The sequence below is a fragment of the Carassius gibelio genome, chromosome B13, assembly GCF_023724105.1.
Source record: "Carassius gibelio isolate Cgi1373 ecotype wild population from Czech Republic chromosome B13, carGib1.2-hapl.c, whole genome shotgun sequence".
In the NCBI taxonomy this organism is placed as follows: Eukaryota; Metazoa; Chordata; class Actinopteri; order Cypriniformes; family Cyprinidae; genus Carassius; species Carassius gibelio.
Genome location: NC_068408.1, coordinates 23,858,330 through 23,879,082, shown reverse-complemented (window position 1 = coordinate 23,879,082; position 20,753 = coordinate 23,858,330). Strand labels below are relative to the sequence as shown.

At 36.8% G+C, this 20,753-nt stretch overlaps 2 protein-coding genes across 3 annotated transcripts in view; both read right to left on the bottom strand.

The window, feature by feature from the left end:
• Positions 1 to 2,214, bottom strand: part of spred2b (sprouty related EVH1 domain containing 2b) — a 40,778-nt gene extending 38,564 nt beyond the window's left edge. Inside the window, exon 1 of one of the 2 annotated variants that reach the window (XM_052572830.1) lies at positions 1,798 to 2,214. In XM_052572830.1, the coding sequence (XP_052428790.1) occupies positions 1,798 to 1,823 (26 nt within the window). In that variant the 5' untranslated portion in view covers positions 1,824 to 2,214. The remainder of the gene's footprint in view (positions 1 to 1,797) is intronic. The other variant, XM_052572829.1, reaches the window with a different exon arrangement.
• Positions 2,215 to 4,593: 2,379 nt separating this feature from the next.
• Positions 4,594 to 19,980, bottom strand: actr2b (actin related protein 2b). The gene is made up of 9 exons (XM_052572490.1): positions 19,812 to 19,980; positions 17,201 to 17,311; positions 14,275 to 14,490; positions 13,469 to 13,541; positions 13,203 to 13,339; positions 11,603 to 11,752; positions 8,232 to 8,377; positions 7,924 to 8,056; positions 4,594 to 6,794 (listed from the first exon to the last, which is right to left on the bottom strand). The coding sequence occupies exons 1-9, from the start codon at positions 19,857 to 19,859 to the stop codon at positions 6,624 to 6,626; spliced, it is 1,185 nt and encodes a 394-aa protein (XP_052428450.1). The 5' UTR covers positions 19,860 to 19,980; the 3' UTR covers positions 4,594 to 6,623.
• Between the last annotated feature and the right edge of the window lie 773 nt (positions 19,981 to 20,753).

Genomic DNA, 20,753 nt, shown 5'->3' with positions numbered 1-20,753 from the left:
AATTAGGTATTTTATATATCGATATATAATAATAGCATGCAGAAAATAGGTGTCTTGTATCAAATGATTAGTTTAAATGTTAGTACGTAGTATTCAGGGACACTTAACCTGTTAACTGTCACTCACATTTTTGAACATCGACACATTTTGTAACATGACTTTGATGTACCTTTTTCATGATAATGCAATGTTTGATTTTAAAATGGGTTTCAAAGGATGCATTTTAAGATTTCATGTTTTCTAGTGATACATCATTTCTGATGATTTCTAAAGTGTGATAGAGAAAAAGGTAACAAAGAAGACTTCTTTTTTTTGTTGTTGTTTTTTTTTTTTTTTTTTTGACAAAGGTCAGAACTCCTGTTATGATGTATGGTTTTTGAGGTGCACTCTTGCCATAAATTAATCTATTACTTTTCCTACATCATTTTTAACAAAAAAGATTGGTAAAATATCCATTTAGGAGTCTTAGACCTTTCTAACGATATAGTCTGTCATGATTAGATTAGGATTTAATTGTAATATAGTGAAGTAAACATAGGCTGCCCACAGAGGGACCGGGTGGCAGTTAAGAGGTTAATATAACCTGAGGCCTACTGTAGCAGCCACAACTCTAACAAGGCTTTCTGTCCAAAGTTAAAACTAATATAAAATAACTAATATAACCTGAGCTTAACTACCCATGTAAGAAAAAAGCTTACATTTCTCCTTAATATTAAAAACGTGAATAAGCTCGTTATAAATGTTTATTTATCGCTACTTTATTGTAGTAAGAAGCTCTGTTATTTCTGAAATATTATAGTTAACATGGCAACATTTCATAAAAGTACACTGTAGCGTATAATACATTAATGGGCGGTAATTAACTAGTAAATACGCTTGGTCACCAACTGTAGAGCAACTCATCTTTCAGTTGCACCTGTCTGTGTGTTTCTGTAATAAACAGGCTATTGACAAGCACGTGTGAAAGTCGTGTTTTCTGATCGCTGCAGTCATGAATGGAGCGGCTGGAGGTTACAGCTTTTATGAATGAGCGCAAACAACAACTGCTCTGACCTTCGACCTACCGTCGGACATCCGCCAGGACACTGCTGTGAACGTGAGACAGCGATCCTGTCAGGGGAGGACAGTGAATTAGGAGATAAAGCTGAGGACATGACAGATAATAGGTGGCCTGGTAAGAGCAAGTCCTCCTTGGAGTCGGCGGAAAACACATACACGAGTCAAAACCGCTTCAGAAACCTATTATTCGACGGAGGGCAACATTCTTAACGCTTTCAAGCGCAATTAAACTGACTAAACGGCAGTTGTTTCTCATACGTGTAACGCACTGTCCGCGAGCCAACGGTGTTTTTATGAATGAAGCACTATATGCAAATGAGAAGCGCCTGACGAGGAGAAACTAATGGCGGAGATATCACCCGAGCAATGAAACAGTCTCTCCAGAACAGAAAAACACCTCGGTTTTCACCGCCAGAGGATGTTAAAGCAAGCTCCGTTGTTCAGAAACAAACAAACAAACAGAATGGTTCTGGGGCGCAAAACAACATGTGACGCGTAAACAGAGAGGAAAGCTCCGGGAAGGGCCTTTAAAACATCAGATCCCTTCAGAAAATATTTCCGATTCATCTCCCTCCTCCTTCAGACTTCATCAGCTCCTCCGAAGACAACACCACGAAACATATCAGCGTAAAACGGTTTAGCTAAACTTCAGAGCACTGTTTTCAGATTCCATCATCTAGACTGATGTGACATGTTGACAAACCCTCTACAAAAAGACATTTATTTCCAGGTACTTACTCGTTTGAGTGCGTTTCTTCAATCATTTTCTTAAACAAATCCCACAGCGGGTGCACTGTGTCCGTTCGTCATTTTTTATGCCCGTCTTTTCCCAATAAATCCTCACATTTCGTTCGGCTATGAGATAGTTCGTTCTCTCTCCTCTCCTCGTCTCCGATGGGTTTTCGTTTCTTTCTCTCTCTTTTTTTTTCTTTTTTTTCACTGGATCTAACCAGTTGCTGGTGAAAACCTTGGAGGATCTCGGAATCAAAGAAGGCTAAATCAGATCCCCCGAGTACCTCCCCACAGTTTGAGCGCTTCTGTGTGTTTCCGAGGATCTCTAGATTGAATCAGCGCTGGTGCTGCGGAGGGTGGCCCCGACGAGCCCCATCTCTGATCACTCCATGTTGGATTACTGTGCAGCGGGCGCGCGCGCGGGGGTTGGGGGTGACGTCACGCCGCAGGACGCGCGCCTCGGGAATCGGTGGGACTCGTTTTACAGATCAGACGGTTTGGAAGAAAGTCTGAAAAGGCTGATCAAAATATGACCTAAGGCCACCTGAAGAAGTGTTAGACCGTGCATATCGGCTAATTCTCACGCTCATACATTTTTATAATAATATCAAGAATCCGCCGTGCTTTATTTCAGAAGGAGGAAAAGGAGACAGGATGATACACTGACTGTCTTTAAGCTGCACAACAAAAAAACAAACAAACAAACAAACAAAAAAACAGCGAAACAAAGAAACACACACAAAAAATAAAAAACAAGGCAAGACAAAAAAACAAACAAACACAAACTCAAGTAAAACTATACTATACAGTCAGTTTTTAAAATATATATTTTGTCCTAGTTTTACATTTTACATTCATGGATTTAGGCTAGAACTTTATCATCATCATTATTATTATTAGTATTTTAAATTGAATGCATTTGTTCCGTATCACATTCGCTGTACAAATGTGCTGCAAAAAGTTCATTTTGCATTTAGGAGCAATGAACAATTTTGCTTTATTGTTGTTTCTCTCCAAAGTGTTAAAAAAATAATTATCAGACTATTTTTTCAATGTTGCTTTATTGCTAATTCTCTCAAAAATGTAAAAAAAAAAAAATTATAATCATTATCAGACTTTTTTTTCGTTGTCATGCAGCACTTTATTTTGACTCTAATATTATTTTTTGTGAATTTTATGTTGAATTTCACATAAAAAAAATTAAATAAAAATAAAAAATATGTTTGAAAAACATAAACCCGGTTTTAATGTTGTTGTAACTCTGTAATTAAGGGTTAGGAATTAGAAAATTATTTTTTTCCCCTCTCAGTTATTTTTATTTTTAAATTATAATGATTTAAATGGAATTGGAACCTCAATTCTGTAATTTGATAAAGATGTGTTTGGATTTAATGTTTTTTATAATATTTTATTGATATGAATGTGCTTTGCTTCTTGATCCTCAGTAAAATGAATAGAATAGGTTCTTTTAGTGAATGGATATAAACATCTTTGAACACAGTTATAGCAAAAACTTACAGAAACTGGATATTATCCATGATTTCTGATTCCACATATTTCTGAATTCAGAATTTGAAGTATTTCTGAATTTGCCTATTGGTCAGCACAGCTGTAGAAATAATTCCTATTTGTTCATGTTTTTTGTCCACTTTATGTGAGCAGTGATCTCTAACATTACACAACAACAAAGGCTTTTGAAGTGCTACTTTAGTGCATCACTTCCTCTTAAAAAGTGTAATCAGGGTCGAAGGTGGACAGCACAGACTCCTTATCTGTGTGACTTCTGACTCGGAGGGAAAGCTGAGGATTAGACATGCTTTGATCAAGTGACTGGAGAGCTATTTTGAGAACTGAGGGCTACGGTCACCAGCGAGTGTCCAGATTCCTTACTGATCACTTTAAATCAGGACTTCCTTAAAAGCATTCTTCACCAAATCACTTTACACTACACACTACACACTGACTTACAGAGAGCTGCCAGCACTGGCCGGTAAGCAGCATTTTGGAAATCTTATCCAAGTATCTCAGATGCCATAAAGTAATCAGGAAGTGGCTTTTTCAGGCCATATACACTTTGAAACTTCGAACACTCTGCTATAGATAAACTACCTCAGTAGTAATCAACAGTTACAGTGATTTCACTCATACTTCAAGATAAGAACGCCATTGTGATGCCTTCCTCAGGATCTTGTGACATTTCACTGACAGTCCCGAGCTCTCATTGGTGGCTACGGATAATGTTTGATCACCTGAAACCTGGTGAAATATTTACAGAAAGTTTAAGTGTCCACTTTGTGGATTTGAGTGTGGTTTGGGGTAATAAAAAAAAGTACAAATCACAGCAAAAAAAAAAAAAAAATAATAATAATAATAATAATAAAAAAATAATAATAATAATTATTATATATATATATATATATATATATATATATATATATATATATATATATATATATATATATATATATATATATATATATATATGAACCACTATTTATTTAAATCAGCATTCAGCAGTTATGCTGTGATCCAAAAAAGATATTACTAAACAAATAAATAAGAAGAAGAAAGAAAAAAGACTCACTTGCATAAATTGTGCTTGGGACTGTATAAAAGTATTTAAAATAATAGATGGTGTCTCAAATATATGCATGAGATGATAAAGAAGCAGATCCCTCAACTATAAATGTGTCCAGACAATTTAGTAACAATTGGTCCAGAACAATATTATCCAAATCTGATTTACTTTCTTACCTCATTTACATAAAGACATCATTAGCCAAATAAAAGCAACTGTCTGAGTCATATTGCAGAAGATTGCTTTATTCCATGCCAGACACAGCACTGCAGGAGAAAATGAATAAAAAAGTAAAAATTAAACAACAACAGCAATACTTAGAATAAAAAGGGACTAACAGAATTCAAAACAAATCCCATCTTCTTAATATATATATATATATATATATATATATATATATATATATATATATATATGAGCCACATCAAACTTCAGTTGTAGATGTTGAAACCAGTATTTTGAAGAATGCTAAAATAATTTTCAGAGACTGGCCTGCTTGATAAATACATTAGTAAAAATCCCACAGACTCTTAGTCCAAACTCTTAAAATGCTAAATAATAATAATAATGAACACTTGTGAGTAACTCTTGTTACTCTGGAAGTACACACGACACACTGGGAGACAGCAAGAGCAGAAGGTTTGGCTGGTCAGGTTCAGTTGTTGTAACACTGGCAGAGAACTGCTCTTACATTACACCCCGATGATAACACGTTTGTGTCTCTGTCACAGGAACACATCCCGTGATGAACGGGGCGCGCTGAGGATTCATTACAGCTCATAATAATCAGCATGAGGAAGCTTTGATGTTAATATTGCTCTTCGCTGATTGGGTCATTTCTGTCATGCAGTACTGTCTGTAAAAGTCCTTTCAGACACTTAAATGTCATTCATTAAAAATGTATTATTCAGACAAATGACAGGAAGCCTGCCTACCAGGTCGGAAAGAAAGAGCTCAGAAAGGGACTGAGACTTCATAGAAATTGTTTGTGATTTTGATCATATCATAATTTCGGCTTAAACCAGGAATGACAAAACATCACAGGCTTCATTCAATGAACTGCTGATATTTAAAGTAAAATAAACAGACGATATCTTCATAGTTAAGCGTTCTTGGTGGGAACGGGCCTTTATACAGTGAAACATCCATGTACACTTAATCATGATGCTGCAAAAACTCAAATTAATATGAATTTTATCTTTAAAAACGGAGTTTCAAATTTTTTATTTAAGATATATATTTGATTCGTCATTTATAGTATACAATACCGTTCAAAAGTTTGTAAGGTTGGTCAGTAGGATTTATTTCTTTTGATTTTTGAAAGAAATGAATCCAAATACCGGTATATAGGATACATTAGAATGATTAAAAGTGACTTTTACATCATTACGAAAACTAAACTAAACTTTTGAAACCATTAAAGAATCCTGAAAAAAAAATCCTGTATCAATGTTAAAAAAATAAAAAAAACAGCAAAATGGTTTTCAACATTGATGACGAGCAAATTAGACTGATTTCTGAATGATCATGTGAAACTGAAGTCTGCAATAATGATGCTTAAAATACAGCCTTGCATCACAGGAATAAAACACATTCTAAAATTTATTAAAACAGAAAACAGTTATTTTAAATTGTATTAATGTTTCACAATTTGTATTTTTTTAAATAACTGCAGCCTTGGTGAGCAGAAAAGACTATTTATAAAACCTTAGCGACCCAAATGTTTTGAATGGTAATATATATATATATATATATATATATATATATATATATATATAATTATATATTAAATGATATCAATTATATTAATATTCTACATTATATGAAGCGGAAAAGAAAATGTACTGCAAGGCAGGAATGACCCGATCTCCACTAATGCTTTGCACACAAACACATGTGACCCTGGATCACAAAACCAGTCATAAGAGTCAATATGATGAACTTGAGATGTATACATCATCTGAAAGCTGAATAAAAACACTTTCCATTGATGTATGGTTTATTAGGACAATATTTGACCGAGATACATCTATTATTGGGTGCAAAAAAAAATCATAAATTTGAGAAGATCACCTTTAAGGTTGTCCAAATTAAGTTCTTAGCAATGCATATTACTAATGGTGTAGAGTCACACGTGCCAGTGCAGTGGCAGAGGACCCTCCATAATCCACACCGATGACACGACTCACTGGCAGAACAGAAGAGACAGGTGATGTAGAAGAGACGCCGGGGTCGTGGGATGTTTTTTCCGTGTTTATCTGACAGTGACGCCGAGCTTCTCCAGAACGCGCACGCCCTTCTCCTGATACTCCTCCCGCGTCAGCCAGAAGTTGTCCTTGTCTTTCATGATGTCAGCCAGCACCGCCCCACCCAGGAACACCATGTGCTTGCGGCGGGGAGGGTCCTCGATCCGGATCTTGAATTTCTATGGGGGTATTAAACAGACAGCGTGACCTCAGGGGACTGCATCTGACCCAGGTACGCTTGAACGCTCTGAATGGATCTCTTTAATACACATTAAAAGCACACTGTCCAGTCGGGAATCGAGCGGCAAACCCAAATGGGAGAATAATGAGGTGTACGGTGTACGCGGAGCCCGTGTTCAGACCCTGAACGGGATATAAACAGGTGGCTGAAAGGGTCTCATGCAGGCCTTCGGGTAAAGTCGATTGCTTTTTAATTTGCCTTAAACACAGTTTGGGGATCAGCAGACAGACACGCCGCTCGCCCGTGTCGGACATGCCATCTGTAACTGATCATCTATGTATAGAGGACCGACGTGCGGCCCACTCTGAGGCTCCCCGAAATGCTTTTCCAGGCCAGTGGCCAGGTTTTAAATGAGCTGGAGCTCGTCTGGGCAGTCTGGGGCTGACCGAGGTGTTTGGTGTCGTGATGCAGCTCCACCTGCTGGTACTCAAGAGGCATTACAACACATCTGAGTGTTTAAATACTCCATTCTGTCCCGGATTAACCCTATAAAGCCTACTTTATCGTATTTGATAAGCAAATTTCAAGTGAAAAATCTTTAATCTACTACATGCCTTGACAGTTTACGGCCTTTCCGTATAATTGTAAACACAGGTTGTGGTTAGCATATCATTTCGCTGATTTTTAAATAGAGTTGAGTAAATGTTAAGAATAACCTTTAGCAATATTTCACTATGAATATTTACTGGACTGAAGAAACTTAGGTTTATTTGATTACATTATTTACATTTATTATTAAAAATCAATTGTCATTCCATTGCACTGCATTATATGCTTTGCCTCACACTAAAACCTATAGACCAGGGCTATTCAAATCTTGCCCTGGATGGAGCTAAACTCTGCAGTGCACTGGCAAATTCAACTTTTTTAAAAGCAACTATAAGTAAACCATTTTTACATTGATTTAGACACCGACTCTTTGCCGCTTTCACAATGTTGCTAAATCATTGTGAATAATCACTATATAACACAGCCCTACTTGCAAAGAAGTTCAAACTTAGATGCAAATAGGCTATTTCTGTCTGCAGGGTGACGTGTTTACACGTGCATAGAAATGGCGAACTTACCGAGAGCTTGTCAACGTCACCCTTCAGCACCCGCTCTAGATAGAGCTGTTTAAGTTCCCTCTCTAGTCGAGAGGGCAGACCGGGGTACATGGTGGATCCTCCTGACAGAACAATGTGCTTATAGAACTCAGATCTGAGAGAGAAGGGAAGCACAGATAAAAACACACAGTCAGCTTCATTGATACTGGAGGGGTGAAGGGTGAAGTTAGTGAAACGACAAGGCCATCTTTAGATGATGCTTTGTTTATTTTAGTGACACATAATGAGTGTCACATGACTGTGTGGTGTAAACTAGAGTTAAAGCTCACCTGGTGTCAATGTCTGCTGCTTGAATGGTGTTGAAGAGAAGTTCGGCCACTCCGACCCCTTCCACGTTAATGAGGTGCGGCTGGAACAGCGCTTCTGGGGCCTCGAACCGCTCCCCTCCGACCTTAATAACCCGGCCATCAGGGAGCTGGAGAACAGAGAATGTGAAAACTTTAAGGCTTTAAATCAGTGTTGGGTGTAACGCATAACTGTAATTAAATTACTTATCCACTGAAAAGAGTAAAGTAAGGGATTTCTGTTCATTTTTAGATAATTACAGTTACTTATAAAGTACTTGCGTTACATACAGTAAATAATTTCAACAGTTCTAAAATCAATATTGAACTGAGAAACCTTAAATACTCAGATACAGATAAGACTAAAATCAGTGGAATCTAAAATGGTATTTGTGTACACTGACAATAACAACAAAACATTGTGCTTTTGTAAACTAAACAAAACAAACAGGGTGCATTTTCTGTCGTTTCGGTCTCCATGAGCAACTTTCTACGCATCTCAAATATGAACCGAAACTGCTTGACACGGAGACATGAGAAATATGACTAGAGAAAGCTTGAAGTGTCTGCTTTTAAATGAACAAATTCAAATCAGCAGACAGACACGCCGCTCGCCCGTATCGGACACGCCATCTGTAACTGATCATCTAGAGGACACAAATTGAAAATTAATATTCTCTGATTATGCCATTCTTATGAAACTAATGCAAGGTTGAGTTTTTCCCATATCTGAGCTCATTATATGCAGTCACCTGTGTGCAAACGCCTTAATAGATAAAAAAGAAAAAGAATTAAGATTCATTTAATGAATCATTGTCTTCTCTTCCGTGTCTGTTGTGAGCACGTTCAGAGGCGCTGCTGATGTATGACGCTGCTGACGTGTTATCTTTGTTATTGGGCACCAGAAAACACGTCAGCAGCGTCATACATCAGCAGCATCACTGAACGTGCTCACAACAGACACGGAAGAGAAGACAATGCTGAATAAAGTCGTCATTTGTGTAATTTTTGGACCAAAACATATTTTCGATGCTTCCAAAAATTCCTCTGATGTCACATGGACTACTTTGATGATGTTTTTCTTACCTTTCTGGACATGGACAGTATACCGTACACACAGCTTCAATGGAGGGACTTTAAACTCTCGGACTAAATCTAAAATATCTTAAACTGTGTTCAGAAGATGTCTTACTGGTTTGGAAAGACATGAGGGGGAGTTATTAATGACATAATTTTCATTTTTCGGTGAACTAACCCTTTAAGCTTTTTTGTTATTCAGATATTCTGTTTGTTAACCAATGAAGGTTAAATGTTTTATAAAAATGTTTAAGTATAACAGTTGTTTTAAAGCTAAAACGCTAAACTATTCTACTGTATGTTTGACTCAAATTGAAAGTATAAAGAGTTTATTTTGCCTATGCTTTATGGTTTATAGGGAGTTTTAATATGTAGCCTGATTAGCAATTATTAAGTTATCAAGTAACTAAATTACTTTTCAGACAGAGTAATTAATAAATTAATTTAAATACAATATTAAGTAATTAGAAATAGTAATGAATACATTTTTGAAAGTAACTAACCAACACTGCTGCAAATTCATAAATATAAAGAGCTTTATTGAGCATTTATATAGGGCTGCCAATACTTTAAAAAGTCACAATAAACTTCTGATGCTAATGCTGCTTATATAAAATGACTGCTTTTCTAAAGACGTTAGATTTACAATCCACCCCTATTTTTTTATTATTAAATTGAGTATTAAATTCAGCAAGGTTAGTGTTAGAATTCATAAATGCATCAAAATTATCAGGTATTGTAACAATATTACATACTATTTCTTTCTTAAAGGAATCACCAAATATTTGATTTATTCAACATTCATGCAAGATTATTTTTTATAAAATATAAATTAGTCCCTTATGCTCACCAAGGCTGCGTTTATTTGATCAAAAATGCATTAAAAACAGTAATGTCATAAAATAGTATTACAATTAAACATAACTGTTTCCTATGTGAATATAAAATTTATAAATGTCATTTATTCCAGTGATGAAAAGTGGTCTTCAATTCAGTGTCACATGATCCTTCAGAAATCCTTCTAATGTGCCGATCTGCTGCTCAAGACAATTTCTTCTTATTTTCAGTAAAAAAAAATTTTTGCTGCTTATTATTTTAAGCAAACTATATCCTTTTTATTATTCTTTGAGAAAATCAGAATAATTTTTTTTTTTTCACATTTTTTAAACTTATTATTTTTAAACTTATTAATTTCGTTACTATTATCAGTGATGAAAACTGTGGTGCTGCTTAAATCTTTTTCGGAAACTGTGGTATTTATATTTTAGGATTCTCTGGTGAATTTAAAAGGTCAAAACATTTTTTTTTTTTTTTTTTTTACAGAAAACCTTTTGTAACAAAATATAAATTACTTTAATGTCACATTTGATTTATTAAATGCATCCTTGCTGAATAAAAGTATTCATTTCTTAGTGACTTGCATTATTAAACTGTCCACAGTGGCAAGACATCAGCGAGTATTTATGATTTATTTTAAGTAACCTAGCTGATTAATGCTGTGGTATATCTCCTCGTGTCAACATTTGGCTGGTTTCTTATCACATGCTTCACTACTTCACATTGAACTTGATCATGGGATGTTCCTGTTAGACTGGCTGCACTGAGCAAAGTCTCAGGTCTGAAGGGGAACCCGCAGCCAAGCATAACCCTGATGACTAATGACAAAATGGCTATGAGTATATAAAGAGCCCATTGAGGAGTGTCCAGAGGTCTGAAACGCAGAGCTTCCCAGCTGGGGAAGTACTGTGGCCACGCAGGAAATGATGTTACATGCTGGTTAAGCAACTACACAACCTTCCTTGTTTCAAAACTTGCTCGTTCAAGTCTTTCTTTTTTAAAAGAAAAGGTTTAGAAAGGAAATCAGAAGAAACACCACACCCATGTCTACAAACTCGAGTAGAGTTGCTGCTGCCCCCTTGAGGCCGCTCTGCTTCATCACATATCCAGCAGCCAATCAGAATCCAGCAGAGTGTGCGACTCACAGACAGGATGTCAAAGTATAGACTGAAGAATTTCCCTGCTGCTAAATCCAATCCAAAGAGCATTTACCAAAGAAACGCAGAACACTTATTCGTCCCAGCGGGAAATTTGTGAAACCACATACTAAAAACCCCAGCCAGAAAAACTTCTGTCTCACATGCTGCAACATTTGAAGGGTGACGTTCAAACATCTCAGCGAGAAGGATACTCTCACCCCGCAGGCCGTTAACACCCTTTCAGAACGCAAGCTTGTGTTAAAACGGTTCGTGAAATTCCTCCCAGCGTCACATAAAACTGACCGTGTAGGACTCCACCAGTACGGTGGTCTCCAGAGCAAGCTTCTGCTCCTGCTCGATGTTGTATCCCACGTAGCACAGCTTCTCCTTCATCATGCGTACCGTCTCGAAGTCCGCCGAATGGTTGAAGGCGTAACCTCGCAGCAAGAGCAACTGTGACAAAAACATTGAGGACATTTTAAGGAATATAAGTCACGGTTTGTATCATCTGAAATGTCAACATTAAGCACGCAAAACATGCACAAAGTGTGCTGAACGAGAGAGACACATGAGCCCATGTTTATTTGTATATCAGTATTTTACATTATTTCTGAATGTTGTAATGAAACGTGACTTAACACACCGATACAACTTATCTTTGTTTTTCCTCAATAGTGCACTTTTGAGCCAATGCAACCTTTAAAATCGTTTTATCATCTGAAACATGCTCTGACTTGTATTCCAAAGCAACTTATATAATTCATTTGATGTCAAGCATGCGAAACATGCACAAAGCGCACAGAAAAAAATATTAGCTCTAGCCCTGCTAACTTGACATTAGGGCTGCACGATGTGTCGTTTAAGCATCGATATCGCGATGCACGAATCCACGATAGTCACATCGCAGTTGATCTGTTATTCATTAACTGTACATGCCAGCTGCTCCCCGGCCCTTGACGAATGTGATTCGCGGATTAATTGCACAGCTTAACCATCAAAGAGAGAAAGTTTATCAGTGACAGGACTGAAAAACACATGCAAGTTTAATAGGGCAGAGAGACAGAAAGAGAGCGTGCGAGAGAGACAGAGTGCGCGCAAGAGAGACAGAGACAGAGCGCGCACGAGAGAGACAGAAAGAGAGAGAGAGAGCGCGAGAGAGACAGAGCGAGCCATCTTCAAAGAACACGAGCGCTGTCTTGCTCTCTCTCTCTCTACTCTCTCTATTTTTGTTTGTAAGAAAAAATATCGCAATATATATCGCAGAAAAATAAAATATCGCAATGTCATTTTTTCCCAATATGTGCAGCCCTACTTGACATCGTAGCCTACTCATCATAATCGCAGTTAACCAAACATACAAAAAGCTACACATCTCATGTAAATAATTGTAATAATTTGCTCGTAGCAAAGGATGCTGTTTTACAGAGAAATTGGGACACAAGTGAAGTGCAACATGATAAATAATAGTTTAGCGGCCAAATGTTCGGCTACTTCGCGAATATGTAAATGTATGGATTTGTGGCTTACACACTAAAACAAAATGTAATCGTATCCTCAAGTTATATTTGAAACAGGCATTATCTTACTTATAAATTGTTAAACACTATTATAAAACCCAATAGGAAAATCATAGTTCCCCCACTCTATATCATTAGTTTTTTCCTCATTTCATTCTACAACCCTTCATTTTGCAATTTTAAACACAAAATGTGGCGCCTAGGACTGAATAATTCAAAAGGTTTGCTTTAATGTGTGTAGACAGAGCAATTTAGGGTAATGTTGGACATCTACGGTCTGACGTGTCAAATGAGGAAATCAAAACAAAGTTGAATTAGACACTTAATTTGAATTAGACATTATTTTAAACAAGATGCTGAAGCAGGGCAACCGGAATATGGTGTACCTTAATGAGATAGCGTGTAATGTCCCGTCCTGCAATGTCCAGTCTCCTCGTGAGGTGGGGCAGAGAGAAGCCCTCATACACAGGACAAATGTGGGTGACTCCATCGCCTGAATCCACCACCACTCCTGTCAACAGGCCTGGGTGTAGCACAACACACAAATACTGAGACACCCTCTGAAATAAGTGACCCACTGATAGCTGGCACAAACTGGTACAATCAAATGTTTGCCAAATCAACATGTAGAGGTTAAAGCAGGATGACTCACCTTGAGCATAAAGCGTCAGAACTGCCTGGATGGCGATGTAAACACCTGCAAACTGGTATGTCTCAAACATGACCTAAAGGACAGTGGGACACAGACAAGTGAACCAAAGAAATATGAAGAAAACTCATTATAATAGCACCTTATAAGTCCAGTTTATAAAGAATTTCTTTTCTGAATAGTTCTGCTGCTCATCACATATGTATATCAGCTATTTTACAACACTGTTAAAAAACTATTTAGTTTCAATGCATAAGTGTTGGATTTCCTCTGAATGTGTGAAACTTCATTCATACAGCCACTATAGCTAAAAAGAAACTATTTGAGCCACAAAACAGTGTAATGATTACAATACTATGTTCAAATAATCTAAAATGATAACAAAAAACAGTTTTGCAACATTAAGCAGCAATTTTGTATAGCTAAAAATAACTGGAAGCCCTGTGCATTCAAGTTACAGAGACCTGCGTCTGCTCTTACTTTAAAAATAAGGTGGATAATGTAGGCCTAATGTTTTTTTTTTGGTTCTTGTTCTTTAATTTTCAGATCAGATACTTGAATTAGCTTTCAGATTTCACACTAAAAGACATAATTTTGCACTATGGTAATAAGTAAACTCGTGCAAATCACCATTATAGCAATATAATACAAACTTAGGAGGGTATGCTTCATTTGAGTGCATGGAAAGAAAAGTATATACAGCATATATATATATATATATATATATATATATATATATATATATATATATATATATATAGGTGAAATGTGTGTTGGAGTGATTGACCTGAGTGGTCTGATCTACACACCTCTATGATCTTCTCACGGTTCTTGGTGGGGTTCATGGGAGGCTCGGTCAGGAGGATCTTGCAGTCGCGTGAGTTGATATTGAGCTTCTCCGGACCGAAGGTGTAATCCCACAAGTGCTTCATGTCATCCCAGTTCCTGACGATGCCGTTCTCCATGGGATAATTGACCTCCAGCATTGAGCGCAGCTCACTGGCTTCGTCTCCCACCATCAGATCCTAAAGCAATCACAGGTCACAGGTTAGAAAAACCACCTCACCTCACAGCTATGATGACGAAACCCCAGGTCAGTCTCCACCAAAAACATTTCAATGTGGCAGCCCAGAATCAACATTTCCACAACAGATGCACAGCAGCAGGAATCTCACGTCCCAGATCTGTCACAGCCCGTCCACAGTCTGTGCGGAGTTACAGTATGAGGCACGAGGAAGCCTCAAGGAAAGCTGGAGCACGGTCCACACGGCCCTGGGGTGAGAGGAGCGTACAGACAGATGCTGCTCTCGTTCACTAGAGCCAGCATGCCTTCATGCACAAAGTGTTAGTCATTTCCATTCACAGGCTTCTCTGCTCAGTGACTTTAAAGGTACAATTTGTAAGATATTTGCAGTAAAATATACAAAAACCACTAGGCTAGTGTTATATATTTTTTCTAGGCGATTACTAAAAATATCTCTAATGTTTCCAACTACTTGTAAATCATGAGAAAATTCCCATTCTGAACAGTGACACGGGGCAGTGCAGTCGCCTGTCAATGACGTTATCCCTTTGTTACCGCCTTTACTGACGTAGAAACCACATGACAACAGTGTCGTGGACAAATGCAGAAGTAGCTTCGCGACAAACTTCAACTAGAAAGAGATGCCGATCTCGCTTGTTTTACTCGACAGTTGTTTTGATTCGTATTTTTACAGAAAACGTATGCTATTATAACTATCAACAAGATTAGTATTATTGGGCATACACGGCAAATGTGGGGCATCGCGTCTCTAGACCCGCACTAGGACATGTCTGATCCATAGTCTGATCGCGTCTTTGCATTGACTTTGTATGTAATCTACTCGCGCAAATCGTTGAACTCGCGTTAAATCCATGATTTATCTTTCCGTCTGATTGATGGCCGTCAGGCAGAAGACAACAATTCCCATTATTCCACGCTCCTCCTTAGCGTCATGAAACCACGCGACTGTTGTTGTTTTGGTAGTGCCCCCTCTAGTGGCAGCTCGTACAACATGTACCTTCAAGACCGTAATTACAGCAGGTAAAATTAGTATTGAACACCTCACCATTTTTCTCAGTATAAATATTTCTGAAGGCCTGCTGACATGAAATTTTCACCAGATGTCAGTAACAACACAAGTAGCCCATACATACATAGAAAACAAAACAAATAAGTTCAAAATATTAAGTTCTGTGTATAAAATGGAATGACCCAGGGATTAAGTACTGAACACTCTTACTGAAAATGTATTTTAATGCATTGCTCAGGTGTGACTTTGGCCCATTCTAGAAATCTTGAAGGTTCTGTGGGCGTCTAATTGTACACATTATAAATACAGATTATCACAGTGTGCACAACTACCATCTGTTCTTTGGCACTGTTACAGGATGTGTTTAGTAGTGTCATGTGTTTTCAATGGAGGCCTGTTGTCCTTCAGTTTCATCCGTCTGACTAACTTCCTGAGTACAGCACGGCTACAGCAACATTTTGTTTATTTGAGAAGGGAAATGCAGGCTTCTCAAAAAGAGGAACTCTGTGTGTGAAACAATATCTTGGAACACCAAAGCATCAGCATCTATTTAGGATTTCTTCTAGTTCCTCAAACATTACAGAGGCCAGAGGACACTCAACAGACAGACACAAAGTGCAGAGACATCAACATTTCCCTGCATCTTAAGGCCAACTTCTGCTAAATCTATTTCAGACCGGAGGAGGAGGAGGAGGAGGAGGAGGAGGAGGAGGAGGAGGAGGAGGAGGAAATAAAGCTGTCTAGTGGGGATCTGAATAGTTGCCAAGATCTGTGAAAAACATTTGCAGCTTTGAAACAGAAGACAAAGTGCAGAGTAAAAGCACTTTGAGCAATGCACCGAGGTGAATATTGGAGTATGAAAACAAATTATGCAAGACAAAAAAAAAAAAACAACAACTAAATATTAGTATTAAAGTTTGATTCATTCCCATTGGAATTTAACTCAAACTGTCAGTTTTAGTGAACCAATTCAAAATGTTTTGTTTATCCAAAGCATTATATATATTCAACTTTTCTAATATAAATATATTTTGGTAAATCTTACTGTGTGTTTTCTATTGTATAGTATTGTATGACGCATAAATAAATAAATATTCCATAAAATATATATCCTTGACTATTTGTACTTGCATTAATGTTGTATTGTACATATTGTATTAAACATTTTGAATTCAGCTGCTACAAAAGATGTTTGGTTTAAATGATGGCTCATGTAACTGGAGAGAGAGGGAAGAAAAACATTAAAAGAAATGGTATGTCTATATTGGATATTGTGTCTACTGCACATATATATATATATATATAATTTGTTTTTTTTTTTTGTTACTCCACAAAATGCATCAAAAGAATTCAAATCTCATTAATAAATGACTATATGAGCATCTTTGAAATACTGCATGGTGCAACATGCTCAGTGTTAAACAAAACACACGTCAGGCTGCACTTACCATTTTTTTCTTATTCTACTTCATGTGAAGAACAAGAAGGGAAGAGTGTAAGCATTAAACGTTCAAACAGGAGAGAATGAAGGCTCACTTTGAAACAACTAAGATAAATAAGTTTCAAGAATCAACTCTGATAACCCATCAACAGATAGAGTAGTATTATCTACTGTCATTCAGAAACTCTCTGAGTGGATCATCTGAGCGGCCAGAAAGTGGAGGATGAGTGCGGAGCTCACCTTAATCTCGATGTTGCCCACTTTGGCTGTGGAGCGGATGATGGGCCGGCCCACCAGCGCTGGGAAGATGTGCTCTGGGAAGTTGGATCCGGCATAGCCACACTTGACAAACTAAAGGATTGAGAGGGAGAGAGAGAAAAGTAATAAAGCAAAGCAATACAGTGTTCATCATCTAATTCGTTAAAGAGGAGAGCAAACAAGACAGCGAAACCAAACTTCATTTTTGACTGCATGTTGATAATTGGCCACTTCTGTGGCTCGCTGCTGCAGAGGATATTAAGTATTTATTAATTGGGTTCCCACACCTTTTACAAGCGTTTATGATTACCAGATAAAAGTATGAATTAGATCGCACTCACAAATAGCAGTTTCTAGTCTATTAAATATTTTATAGATGAACATAATTAGAAAAACTTCTTATTCAATAACGCTGTACGATTAAGCTAATTAGCATGACTTACCCATGCCTGGAAATACACCATTTGAACATTTCCTTATATTTACACATTTTTGATAATAATGCGAAAATGCACCGAAAAAAATAGGAAAATACACAAGTTGGCACCTCCCTGGTTTCCTTTAAGATAAATCATTACGGATTTTTATCCACAGATTTTTTGATTGCTGCAAAAACAACCTCTGTGACACACAAAGGTTTATTATTCTTACATATGTTGTGCACAGATCATAATTTTTTAAAGCTGATTCTGATTTTGTTTTACAAGCAACTGGGCTTATTCCAATATACGATTGCTATTTTTTAAGCAAATTTATTTGTTGATTATTTGCTCTTTTTTAAAGTCGAACTGGCCTTAAACAGTAAAATATCTGTAGCCACTTAAATTAGAGATGACCACTGCATTTTAATCACAATCCAAACAAAGACACTGCACACATTTAGCATGAGCGTCTATTCTCTCCTGCTTCACCTGTGGTCCGTGTTATTGCCCCATTTACAGATTTCAGAATATTTCCACACCAATGGTATTTTAGTAAATGATTGCAATGCAGTTGCAATGTTTGTAAGTTCCGAACCGATATCGGCCAAAATAAACAAGATCTCCAGGTCCTATTATTTACCAGTCAAACATCACTTCTGCATTGTTCCTCATGATACGTTAAACACAACTATCAACTTTGAAGTCTAAATGCAATTGGCGGATGTAAAAATAAACTCAAATTATAGGCTAAAAAGAAACATACGATGGTCGCATGACTTTAGTATCACCACCACCACAAAGTGTCTGAAAACTCGTTATTTCCAAACTAAACGATGGAAAGAGAGTTAGACCGCAAGAGCACGAGTAAAGTAAAATATAACGAGTCGATGAGTTTCCCAGCTTGGCGTGATAAAGTTTAATGTCACCAACAGCCTCTGTAGACACATTCAGCAACTGCTTTTTTTTTTATTAAAATTAAAAATTAAATGTATGCATTTAGCAGACGCTTTTATCCAAAGCGACTTACATTGCATTCAGGCTAACAATTTTTTAAGACACTTATAAGTTTAAGTGTGGTTATAAAAAAAAATAAAAAATAAAATAAAAAGTGATACTACGGATTAATTTTATGCTGTCATATAAAATGTGAAAATATCTTGGGCTTGTGTTAACCACAGACCTTATTCCAGGCCTACAATGTGTTTCTGTGTTTAAGGTCTCATTTCTGTAGCATTCTCTGGTTTGTAAACGTTAATAAATGTGTTTTTAATTGTTTGAAATGCAGTTTCTTGACTTCTTGTTTTATCCTTCACTGACAGTATTTGCTCTATGAATCAAACATCCCCAAAAATACTTGTTTATATTAAACTCAATCGATTGTTTCTCATATTAGCATATTCCAAAAATGGTCAGAAGGCTTTCGGGCTCATTTATTGGTCCTCGGAGCAAGCAGTGGTTTTAACAGCTGACATCACTTCCTTCTGACTCACGGCTCTCTGTTTCCTGACCTAAAAAAGTTGCGATTACTAAAGAAAAAATAAACTAAATATTCCTGAACCACAATTATTTCCAGATTCCAGAGTTTAAAACCTGCCCACGTCACACACAAGCCAAACATGACGTCAGGACATACGACCACGCCCCCAAATTCCAGCACATATGATTTTAAGCATCAGTTATATTGTGTATAATGACTTACTCTTATCATCTACATAGATATATCGTCGCCATCATTAGTGAACTTGATATCAGCAAGACTAACTCTAACGACGATGTGAGGAAGTGACACCCGGTGCTCGCAATGTGCAAAGCGTGGGTTAATATCAAAGCAAGTTGATGATTTTATAACAGGCAGCATTCATAGATTAACTGTAACCATATATATCAGGGTTATATAACCAAATCAAACCACATTTAGCAGGAACTGTGCATGCTGTGAGCGTCTAATGCAGCCTGTGGTTTTTTTTGTTTGTTTGTTTTTTGTATATATATAATAAATCTAGAACATAGATCACTTTAGAGTCGGATAACGCAGAGAAGAATATGAGGGAAGAGTAAATGCAGCTGTTAGACATTCCTTCCAGATGCGCTAAGCTTTCATGACTTCCTGTTAGGGGTCTGTCTGTCTGTCATACCAAAAATAATGCCAGGTGTTAGAGTTGCGGACGTACCCCTGTTCCGTTATCGCAAACCACCACCTTTCTTCCTTGGCTGTCCATCTTTCAAAGCCCCGGAGCCGTCAAAGGCAGCCCAACTTTCTGAACAAAGTGCTACAAAAGCACTCAGCAGCAGCAGATATTACTTCCTGTTTCAGACAGAGACGCTGTTTTTTCACAAGCCCCGCCTCCTTCGTTCGGATTGGATGATATGACTTCCATGCGGTCTGCAATTGGACACTTTGGGAGTCATTCATAGAGACTTCACTGCAGTAAGCACATTATTTTCTATAATATTTTGTCATTATGTAGTAGAAAAATACACATCAATTCAAGATATTTGTGAATCTGTTTGTTTTACTCTTTAAGACTTGTACTCTTTTTTTTAACAGCTTGTTTTCTTTCAAAAAAACATATAACACTAGCTTTCGATATTCGTTTTCTGTTCTATTTATTTTGTTTTCTTTTTATTTACTGTATATAATTGTGTGTCCTCTTTTGTTGTTTTTTGCTGTTTTGATTGCTTCCATTGTCCTCATTTGTAAGTTTATTTGGATAAAAATCATCTACTAAATGATTAAATGTAAATGTAAAATATAAAATAATAATATATAAAAATAAAAATAACTCAACAGGATGCTCCAAGACACAAGAAGACATTACCAGACATTTATTGTTTCACTTCAAAATACATTTATAGTGTAACAAATGACATAAATACATAAAAACTTAAATGAAAGAAAAAAAGCTCAATTTAAATGAATTAATAATAATAATTTTATAATAATAAATAAATAAATTATTAATAAATGAATAAAAAGTTATGCCTATTCAATTAATTAATCAAACACGTAACACATTTCATGTAATATACGTATATATTTTTCAAATTAAAAGTGATTCAAATGTAGATAATAAATTGACTGAAATGAAATCTTGTTTACGATATAAAATCTT

Bases quoted from the DNA above. Each gene is read 5' to 3' on its own strand.
- actr2b (XM_052572490.1), bottom strand. From the start codon at position 19,859: ATGGACAGCCAAGGAAGAAAGGTGGTGGTTTGCGATAACGGAACAGGG. The intron at 17,312-19,811 runs GTACGTCCGCAA...TCAATCCTTTAG, and splicing joins TTTGCGATAACGGAACAGGG to TTTGTCAAGTGTGGCTATGC. The intron at 11,753-13,202 runs GTACACCATATT...TTTTTGTCACAG, and splicing joins TTACACGCTATCTCATTAAG to TTGCTCTTGCTGCGAGGTTA.